Source organism: Hydra vulgaris, chromosome 08 (assembly GCF_038396675.1).
Source record: "Hydra vulgaris chromosome 08, alternate assembly HydraT2T_AEP".
In the NCBI taxonomy this organism is placed as follows: Eukaryota; Metazoa; Cnidaria; class Hydrozoa; order Anthoathecata; family Hydridae; genus Hydra; species Hydra vulgaris.
Window position 1 is genome coordinate 39,706,405 of NC_088927.1, and position 11,096 is coordinate 39,717,500.

The following is an 11,096-nucleotide window of genomic DNA, read 5'->3' on the forward strand; positions in this document are numbered from 1 at the left end:
CTTTAAGTGACAAAGCTTGATCTGTAGACGTCATAATTGGCTGATGTTTATCTCTTTTTCTTGTTTTACTTATTTGATTTTTAGAAAACATTTTAATACTCATTCCCAAATCTGATTTTTCAGGACTTGATTTGCATGTATAACAGCAGCTTCTGCTAACTCTTCAGTTGAATGGGTTTTAGCCAATCATTATTGGGTTTTAGTGTTTCCATTATGATAATGCAGATTTTCATTAGGGTTACTCATTTTTTTATGAGTTCAAATTATTTGCCCATAGTTCCACACTTGTGTCACTTAGATGGTTTTCCTTAGTGCCATTTCTTAATTAAAATTATACTATGAAAAATGTGAAGCAAATGTTTACAAATTAATGCCCTTCCAACCCTAAACTAACATAACAGGACCTTAAACAGAATTTAACTTAAATAACAGGACTGAGTATTTTTACCATGAGGCTGTCGGGTGGACACGGAAAAATCTGGTTAATTTTAAATTGAGATTTCTCTAAAACCACAAATGCTTTTTATTTCTTTTATTTTTTTAATTAAACGTTACTTCCTTAGAAGTTGGTTAAAATAATGGCAGATAAAAGTATGTGCATAATTGAAGATGACAAAACATATTGCAACACAAATTTTTCACAACTTCCTGGTCAACAATTTTACTATGAGAAAAAAGATAAGCCTGTCAACAATCGGTTTAAATATATTTGACAAGAAAAATTTGTATCCATGTTCCTTGTGTGGCAAGCAATTTGTAGCTATGGTATGCAGCCCTCTTGCTTTGTCACTAAAAAGACCTTGACTGCCAATCTCTACATCAAAGAATCCCCTCAAAAAGACTTTTGCCATTTATGATAAAATACAAATAGGAATGTCTCTTTAGGCCAGATCTTGCTGCTTCTAAATGCTCTAAAAAAGTTCTACAATGGTGCAAAGATAAAAATTTGAAAATTGTTTCTAAAGATGCAATTCTTCCAAATCGTTGCGAAGAGCACAAGATTGAAGATTTTTGGCCAATAGTTAAAGGAGTTCTTCGTAAGGCAGGTGGCGTAACGAAAAATAAAAAGGATTTCCAAAAAAAAGTAGATTAATGCCATCAATAAGGTGAAAAAAGAAAAAATCTGCAAAATGATGGCATCAACCTGCTATAAAATTCAATCTCTCATCAAATAGCCCATCAAACCCCTTAAAATTAATTTAAACCTTAATAAATGTAAACAAGTTTAATATAAAAAAAATTGTAATAAAAAGAATTTTGACCAAATTTTTCTGTGTCCACCCTATATCACTAGGAAGATTACTATAGAAGGTTTAAAACCCCCTCTTACCTTTAACCACTTTTAGGAGGGGATCTTATCTTTGAATTTGGTTCCCCTACAGTAGGCAAAAAAATAATTGGCACAAGCATTTTTTTTAAGTTTTTTTTTTTAACTTATCCATTTTCTCTTGTTTTTTTAAAACTGTAAAAAATTAAATGTACATCAAAGAGTACTACTATTATGAAGATTTTTATATGTATTTGTGCATGATTTTACCAAAGGATTATTGTTTTTAAAACCATTAAAAGCACACAGGTGTTATATTGGAAGCAAAAAAATAAATGGCACAAAAACTTTATTTAGTATTTTTTTGATTTTTTGTGGGGAAAAAAAAATTTTGGTAAGTTTTAGTCTAAAATTATATTTACATATGTAACACATAAGATGCATATAGCATATAAAATATATTTGTAACACGCAAGTTTTGATTAATTAAATAAAATTGATTAATTTATAGCAACATGCGCATTGTAAAACGACATTGGACGATTTCTCAAAGAAACTTAGTTGTCTTTTTGGTAAAAAGTGGCAAGACCTACAGAGAAGTTAATAAACAGTCTGGAATCCCTTTTCGAACTGTTGGCAGCATTATAAAAAAGCATAATTTGAATGGGACTACAACTGATATATCAGGAAGAGGCCGTAAAAGAAAAACATCTGCTGCTATTGATAGAAACATTATTTTACAAGTGAAGAAAAACAGATTTGAAGCTGCTCAAAAGATTGCAGACAAAGTTAAAAATGACCACAAAATTATGATTTCAGCTCAAACTATCCAAAATACAATTAGAGAGTAAGGATTTCATGGTAGAGTATGTCACAAAAAACCCTATTTGACTCTAAGACATATGAAACAAAGATTATTATTTGCAAAAAAGTATGCGGACAAGACTATCGATTACTGGAAGAAAGTAATTTGGAGTGATGAATCCAAATTTAACCTGATCTCTTCGGATGGACAGCAAAAAGTCTGGCAAAAACAAGGCGAGGCATAAGTTGCATGAGAGGAACAGTAAAACACGGTGGTAGAAATGTCATGGTGTGGGGATCAATGGTTTGGCGAGGAGCTGGCAAATTGACTTTCATTGAATAAACTATGAACGCCAGTTCGTACATAGACATTTTAAAGCAAAATTTGAAACCCTCTGCTCATAAATTTAAAATTGGAAACAACTTCGTCTTTCAACGGGACGATGACCCAAAATATAATGCCATAGCAACAAAGGAATTTTTTTGAAAAACTAATAATAATGTGATAGAATGGCCTGCGTGGTCCCCCAACCTTAATCCAATTGAGCATTTGTGGTACATTCTAGAACAGAAAATTGGACTTCGAGCTAACAGAAGATAAAATTATCTGAAAGTTGCAATAGTCGAAGCATAGGAGAAAATCACTCCAGAAGAAACCAAATCTCTTATGGAATTGATGCCTCGACGTCTGCAAGCAGTTATTCTGGCAAAGGGTGGCCCTTCTAAATATTGATATACTAAATTTTTTGTCTAAATACTAATTTTTTTGTCTAATTTTGGAATTTTTCTTATTTGTGCCATTATTTTTTTTGCGAGAAAATATTTGATCAATATAAGTACTGTTGATTTTTATGTCATATGAACTTATATTTGACAATTTTTGAATAGGATGCTTCAGTATAATGCTATTTTCAAATAATTCATAGTTTTTTCCCTTAAAAACAAAAATCAACTACCGTTTTTTAATCATTTTATACAAATTTTTTCAAAAAAAAGTTTGTGCCATTTATTTTTTTGCTTACTGTATTTGATTTGCCTTCACTATGGCTAAAGAGCCTCACCTGCTTTACCTGCTGAGAGCCTCACCTGCTTTACCTATATATTTATTACATATATTTTTATTTAACTTGTTTTTTAAATCACAGGTTTTTAAAAATAAACACAATGATTACTTCTACAGTAGATACTATCTTGAAACTTTCCTCCTTTTTGTTCTTATTGAATACTCTGTTCATCTTTTTTCTGGTTTTCCAGCTTTTAAAGTTAAATTAGGTTCAGCATTTTTATTCTGGGATAACTCATCCTCAAACCAGGGTACTTCTTGTTTAGTTAATCTTGCAAAATTATGATTATACTTTGTATACTTTACTTAAAATTTCAGAATAAAAAGTCTAATTTTTTCTGAGAGTTCCACATCAGACAGCTCTTCATTGGCAATCATTATTTTTTTCGCTTCAGCTTCTAAAACAGCCTGCAAATTCACATGATTAATACCAACTTCTTCAATTATGTTTAAAAGTTTTAATCTTTTCACGTTTTATCAACAACAAAGAAAACACTTAAATAATCTTGCAAACAAAGTCTTGTACACTTTACAATAAATATTTTCCAAGAGTAAATCTATTTCAACTTCCTTTACAGAAAAGGATTTTATTTTTTATTTTTGAGTTTAAATAAGATTAGTATAAAACTAGTAAATCAAAAAAAAATTCTTTTTTCAAATCCATGCTTTATGCAAGCAGAATTCTATTGGGCCTAGAAATTCTTTTTTTGTTATCTTTTGTAGAAGGAAAAATTACTGTTACGTTTTTAAATTTTTTTTTTATTAATTCAGTGTTCTTATGGGGAAATACAAATTCAATTTTTGTTAACTTAATTAACTTTTTTTGGTCAAATTTTTCCATTTCCTTGTATTGTCATCGAAAATGATTAAGTGTGCAAAATTTGAGCAAAATTGGTTGAGAAAAAAGCTTTCAAAAATTGATTTCAAATTTTATGGCACACAAACATATATATATAGAAAGTAACCTTATATAAAGCATGGAAAAATTGCCTAAAATTCACTTGCTATTAAAAAAGAAATTGGAAAAAAGTTTTGGCCACTTTTTTGCGATTTAGATATGTGAAATATCTTCTTTTTTTTAATTTAGTCTTGAAAAGTATCACTTATTTAATCATAACTGCAATACATTCTCAAACGAAGTATCACAGTTTCTTACGGGTAAAAAAATTCCATCTTATATTACTAATCTTCCACTTGAAGTCATGTCAACACCGTTTGGAGCAATGATAGGGCAGTTTTTTGAAAATGTGCGTGTTCAACCTCAAATTTCAGATAGTTTTCATGAGTTTGGGGGTTTGAGTAACAGCAGTAGCGAAACAAATCTTGATCATTACTTTGGAAGTGATAGGTATGATTCAAAATTTAAATTTCTTTATTTTTAAAGTTATTCAGTAAATCTTTTATTGTTACTCTATATTTTTATAATTATTTTATAAATATTTTAGTTTTTAATATCATATAATATTTTTTTGTGATCTTATGGACCTGTTGTTATGTTGTGTATTACTCATGCAAAGGTTGAGAATACAATAATAGTACCCTTTCATATGAAAGATTCCTTCTAAATATATCCACTAAGGGTAAAAAATCAAAATATTGATTTTTTACTTTAAAAATCAAAATATTGATTTTTTATTTTAAATAAAGATTTGAAGCCTTTACCCAGTGTAGCAATAGTACAATAGTAAAAATATTCAGTCAATAGTGAAAATATTCAGCAACAGTACAATAGTGAAAATATTCAGCAACAGTACAATAGTGAAAATATTCAGTTTCAGACCTGTAAAATAGCTCTAACAGTAGAGTTCAGATTTGTAAAATAGCTGTAACAGTAGAGTTCAGATTTGTAAAATAGCTGTAACAGTAGAGTTTGTAAAATAGCTTTAACAGCTGTTTCTTAGCATTTAAAGAATAATTATAAGTGGTGTCGAGTTCCTTATTGCTGCACATGGATTTCTAAAAACTGTTCATATATATGTTTAGGAGGTAATTCAGTTCATTTTTGTTTCAAAACCTATTAATTATTGACAACAATAAAAGATTTTGTTTCAAAAATTAATTATTGACAACAAAAGATTTTGTTTTAAAAATTAATTATTGATAACAGTAAAAGATTTTGTTTCATAAATTAATTATTGATAACAGTAAAAGATTTTGTTTCAAAAATTAATTATTGACAACTTATCAAAAGACAGCAATTACACAAAACTTCACAACATAGTGTGAAGAAATAAAGTGCAGAAAACCCATGCTTAACATTTGCAACAGTTGCTGTAATCAATAGTTTGAAAAGCTTGTTTAAATAATTTAAACAATAATAATATTTAAATAATAAGAAAAATAGAAGTTGTATAAGAAGAATTTTGATTTCTATTTTCCAAATTCTATTTTTAAAAGCTCATTATAAACTTCAGTTAAAGAAACAATATGTACTTCTTGCTTTTTATTAATATTTTTGCTTTTGATCCGTTTACAAATATTTATAAACTCACAGATGAGCAGATACTGAATGCTGGGCAATGTGTTGTTCTATTGATACAATATCCTTGATCAATACATCCATACAAAATTCAGCGTATGAACTTTGTAAAGTTTAAATATTGTTGCAGGATGTTAGCCAGGAATATATTTTTTATTGGGTTTTTGTGATGTTGGGATTATTTATTGTTCCACAAAATATTGGGAATTTTTATTGAAATTGTGTTATTACTTCAAAAAAAATGGTCATTGAATTTTGGAAATTTTAAAGCCATTGGGAATTCCTCAATATACTCGGTACCATTGGGCTGGCTAACACCCTGTGTTGACAGCCAAACAATTATTTTTTCAATTTATTTCACGCAATTATTCTTTTTTTAGCGTTCACATTTGTAATATTATTAGCAATAATCTTTTCCATAATCTTTATTTAACTCAGAACAGGTATTGTTTGACAACAGCATCTGTTTTTCCATTTGTAAATGTAATGCTAACTTAGCTTCTCTTTGCTTTTTTAAAATAAGCACTTGATGCTCTTTGGTATCAATTTATTTATCATAAAAAAGATCAATCTTCTAAGAGTAGTGTTTTCCTTATTTTTTCTTAAAGAAAAATTTTTGTATTTTTAACTAAACTTTTATCTGTAGTTATCTTGGTCTCTCTAATTTGTACATTTGAAGAAATGTACCAAGATTGTCCAGAAAATTTCAGGTAGCTCTCTAGTCTATCCAATTATTGTATTTAAAAAATATATATATTGTTTAAAATTAACTTAGGTAGCATTTAGCTAGTCTATCAATCGGTTTATAATGTTCAAATTTTATTTTGATTTGAAAGTTGTTATGCTTAAAAATCATTTCAAGAACCATAAATTAAATTGCATAAAAATTTTGCATCTTTTAGCTTTCCTTGTCAAGATATTATGAATATCTTTAAACATGTAGAGAGTGTGGAAATTAAATCTAGTTTTTCAGTTTTAAAAAAAAATTCAACTAGCTTACAGACTATTTATAGTCGATCCTTATAAATACCTTAGAAGTATTTTTCAAAAACTCTTTTTCTTCCTTATCAACGTTCTAATAAACAGAGAAAACTTTAAAATCTTTTTACTAGTGTAATTTGAGCTTTCTTATTTTATTAACTTTAAAACTGACTTCAGGTATTTGTTTTTTTTAACTTTTACATAAAGATTTTTTCTTTGGCATTTAATTTTTACTCAACTAAGGGCTGCCATATATTGAGATCTATTGCTAATATTTCATGTATTGAACCATATACTTAGGCATATGCTTAACATTTATTTTTGGCTGCCTCATCGGTTTTACCTGTAATATTATATATTTACCTGTATTATACTGTACATATGGTTATCTACCTATTGACTATCTGATCCCTGCATCCAAAGTGTACTTGAAGACTGTGCACTTATTCTGCTTAGCTAACTTATTTTAAAGAGATAAAAAAAAAAAACACCCAAATATTAATCTTCCATAGTGTCATCATCTAGCATGCTTAATACTACAAGTTGTTCAATGTTTATTCAACAATATATAATCTGTTTTATTAGTTTAGTACAGAAATAAAAAAATAACTATTGACTAATTTAGTATGAGGACTGAATGTTGTCATAACTCATGATAAAAGCAGAGTATTCTATTTTGAAATTAAATTTATTCAATTGAATACTAATAAAAGAATTCTAAAAGAAACCTCAATAGAGATTGCCTTTGAAATTGAAATGCTCAAGATAGACAGTGAATTAAGCAATTAGCAAGTGAGACATTCTCAGATATGCAAAAAATGCTCCAGATATGCAAAAAAAATCTCCAGCACTAAAGCACACAGATGCATTTGTTTTCAATGGGCCAAGGACCACATGATTTGGAAAAAAGAATGACAATAAATAGTGTGGTTCAATGAAATAAAATTTAATTTTGATAATCCAGATGGCTTTAAATATTGCTGGTATGACAAATTTGAAAGAAGAAATATTTTCAAAAAAAAGAGCTATTAGAGGTGGAGTAGTAATGGTTTGGGCTGCGTTCAGTTTGAATGCAATTGGATTTATTACTACAAAATTAAATGTTGAAGGATATAGAAAGTTGGATGATCATTTGAATGATATTTCTCGAAAATTTGTGCACTCAATTTTTATTTTACAGCAAGACAATATTTCAATCTATAGAAGAAAATTAAATATCCTGTAGTTCACATGACTAGCCCTCTAACCTGATTTAAATTTCATTTTCAAAATATGGGGCATCTTTGCAAGTTGTGCTAATGCAAAATCAGAAATACCTTGACTTTCTGTGTGTGTATTTATATAACTATGTATATATATGTGTGTGCATATATATATACATGTGTGTATATATATATATATATATACACATATATATATATATATACACATATATATATGTATATGTATATATATATGTATACATATATATATATACATATATATATACATATATATATATATATGTATATGTATATATATATGTATATATATATACACACATATATATATACATATATATATGTATATATATATATATGTATATATATATATATATATATATATATATATATATATATATATATATATATATATATATATATATATATATATATATATATATATACATATAAATTAAAAAAATTAAAAAAAAAATATTTTTAGGGGTAGCTCAAGACCCCCTTAAACATCAGACGAATCTTTATAATTATCAAAAAAATAGTTCTTTAAAAGTATATTATGTTGGGTCTCAAAAGAAGCAAATTTATATAAAAACTTCAAAAATCATTTTATAAAAAAATTGTAATTTTAGATTTTACTGCCTAGAAAATTACATTTTCAAACTAAAAACTAATAATGTGCCTTTTTACAAAAAAGTTTTAAAATTTTTTTTCTCAATGTTATTTATAAAATGATGATTATTTTTGAAATTTTTATATAATTTTGCTTCTTTTTAGACCCAACACGATATACTTTTAAAGAACTTTTATTTTGATAATTATAGGGACCTGTCTGATGATCAAAGGTCTTGAGCTACCCCTAAAAATATTTTTTTTTCGAAAATTTTTTAATTCTAGTATTATTTTATTATATAGAGCACATTTAGAGGGTGTATTATGTATGTCTAGTATTGTGTGTGTGTGTGTATATATATATATATATATATATATATATATATATATATATATATGTATGTATATATATATATATATATATATATATATATATATATATATATATAATTTTATTCAAAAGGACATCATGTTGGGTCTCAAATAAAGCAAAATCATATGAAAATTTCAAAAATGATAACTATATTATAAAACTTATCGAATAAAAAAGTACTGTCAAAAAATTAATAAAGTTGTGCTCTTTCTTTTTTAGTTAATAAACTTCATCTTTTATGCTGTCAAATCTAACATCTTTATTTTTATATAATATAGTTATCATTTTAAAAACTTTCATATGATTTCACTTCATTTGAGACCCAACATGTTAGTTAGTTAGTTAACGGCAATGCAATGGTTGGTGATTCCAGCTGTCAACAAATCGATTTGTGTAGATGTTACTTCTATTATTATTGGATTGAACTATCTCTTTGACCAGTTGACTTTTATTACCATGGCAAGGCACAGAACGAGTCGGAGTTTGGTACCAGTTAACAGTTTATTTACCAGATTCGATTTAAAACTGTATTAAGCCAGGTCTAAAATGCATAGTCTATTTTCATTAGGTTGGTGCTTTATACTATAAGCAATCTTAGTGGCGCGTCTCTGGACTCTCTCTCTAAGATATTTATATCTTTAATTGTCTGTGAGTTCCAACTTGAGGCAGAGAATTGGAGATAAGGATGCAGTACATTATGTATAATTTTTTCTGTTATGCTACATTGCGCAAAACAAATGTTCTTTTAAGCGTGCCAAGCAACTTGTTGGCCTCATAGATAGCAGTGCATACCTAGGTGTTTTGTTTGAGATTGTTGCTAACTATGGTTCCTAAATCACGTTCAGTAGAGGTCAATTCCAAATTAAGTCAATTTATCAACGTAAAGTGTTGTATAGGTGTGCTTTTTATTCAGGCAACTGATGTGAGGAACTTTGCATTTAAAAATGTTTAGTCTCATATGCCACATACTCTTATCCAGTTAGTAATAGTATCAATTCATTTTGGAGCATAGTACAATCTTTCTGTTCATCACCAAGTCGAATTTGAGCTAGCAGTTTTGTGTCATCTGCAAATATTTTACAGATTGACTTAATTCTATCTGCCAGGTTGTTTATAAAGATCACAAAGAGCATTGGTCCCAATATTGACCCTTGAGGAACACCAATAGAAACTGGTGCCCAGTCCAATGCTGTTTCACCGACGATTGCTCTTTGTTTACGGTAGCTTAAAAAGGATTTCACCCATTTCAGAATTTGACCATTGATCCCGTACCCTTCTAGTTTCAGACTCATACAGTGAACCTTGTCAAAGCCCTTGGCAAAGTCAAGGAGGAGCAAGTCTACAGATGATCGATTATCTAATGCTTTTGTTAAAAAGTCTAATATTTTCAAGGTGCTTTGTAGAGCATGATGAAGAAAACAAAACCATACTGTTCTTTTGTGATCAAATTGCTGTCAACTAGGTGCGCTAGGATGACTTGTCTAACTATATTTTCAAGTAGTTTGCACGTAACAGAGATGGGACTGATATTCATTCAGATGGACAGCTGTGTAAATAGTGGATGGATATTATCAGATCTTTATTTGGATTCATATCTCTGATAAGTTGCTCAACTTGATTAGTATTAGTATTGCTGATTTTATTGTTAGTTTATAGTTATTTTATAGTTAGTCAAGTACTCAGCTAGATGCTGAATTGAAGACGCAGTCGAACTGTTTGTTGAGAATGTTTGCTTGTTGTTGTATGTCGTTCATTATTAGACCAGAGCTATTTAGTAAGGCGCTAATACCAACTTTACTCTTGTTTTTGCTATTGATGTACGTGAACAGTCGTTTAGGATTTTTTTTTATCATAAGCAAGGTTGAGTTCAAACTTATTTTGTACTTTTTTCCTAGTTTTTTCCATGCTTTATATAAGGTTACTTTCTATATATATATATGTTTGTGTGCCACAAAATTTGAAATCAATTTTTGAAAGCTTTTTTCTCAACCAATTTTGCTCAAATTTTGCACACTTAATCATTCTCGATGACAATACAAGGAAATGGAAAAATTTGACCAAAAAAAGTTAATTAAGTTAACAAAAATTTAATTTGTATTTCCCCATACATTTTATTTATTTGATATGAATTGCGTATTACGTCACAAAAATCATTGATTTGCAGTTTCGAAGACATTAAAGCGCAGCGATTCAAAACCTATTGTTTTTCCATGCTTTATATAAGGTTACTTTCTATATATATATATGTTTGTGTGCCACAAAATTTGAAATCAATTTTTGAAAGCTTTTTTCTCAAC

The 11,096-nt window shown here is 28.2% G+C and overlaps 1 protein-coding gene across 2 annotated transcripts in view; it reads left to right on the forward strand.

Moving 5' to 3' along the window:
- LOC100207210 (uncharacterized) overlaps window positions 1-11,096 on the forward strand; it is an 89,407-nt gene that overhangs the window by 44,214 nt on the left and 34,097 nt on the right. Inside the window, exon 5 of one of the 2 annotated variants that reach the window (XM_065803690.1) lies at window positions 4,222-4,482. The exons of the other annotated variant lie outside the window; for it this stretch is intronic. Within the exon in view, the coding sequence (XP_065659762.1) occupies window positions 4,222-4,482 (261 nt within the window). The remainder of the gene's footprint in view (window positions 1-4,221; window positions 4,483-11,096) is intronic. 2 annotated transcript variants of the gene reach the window in all.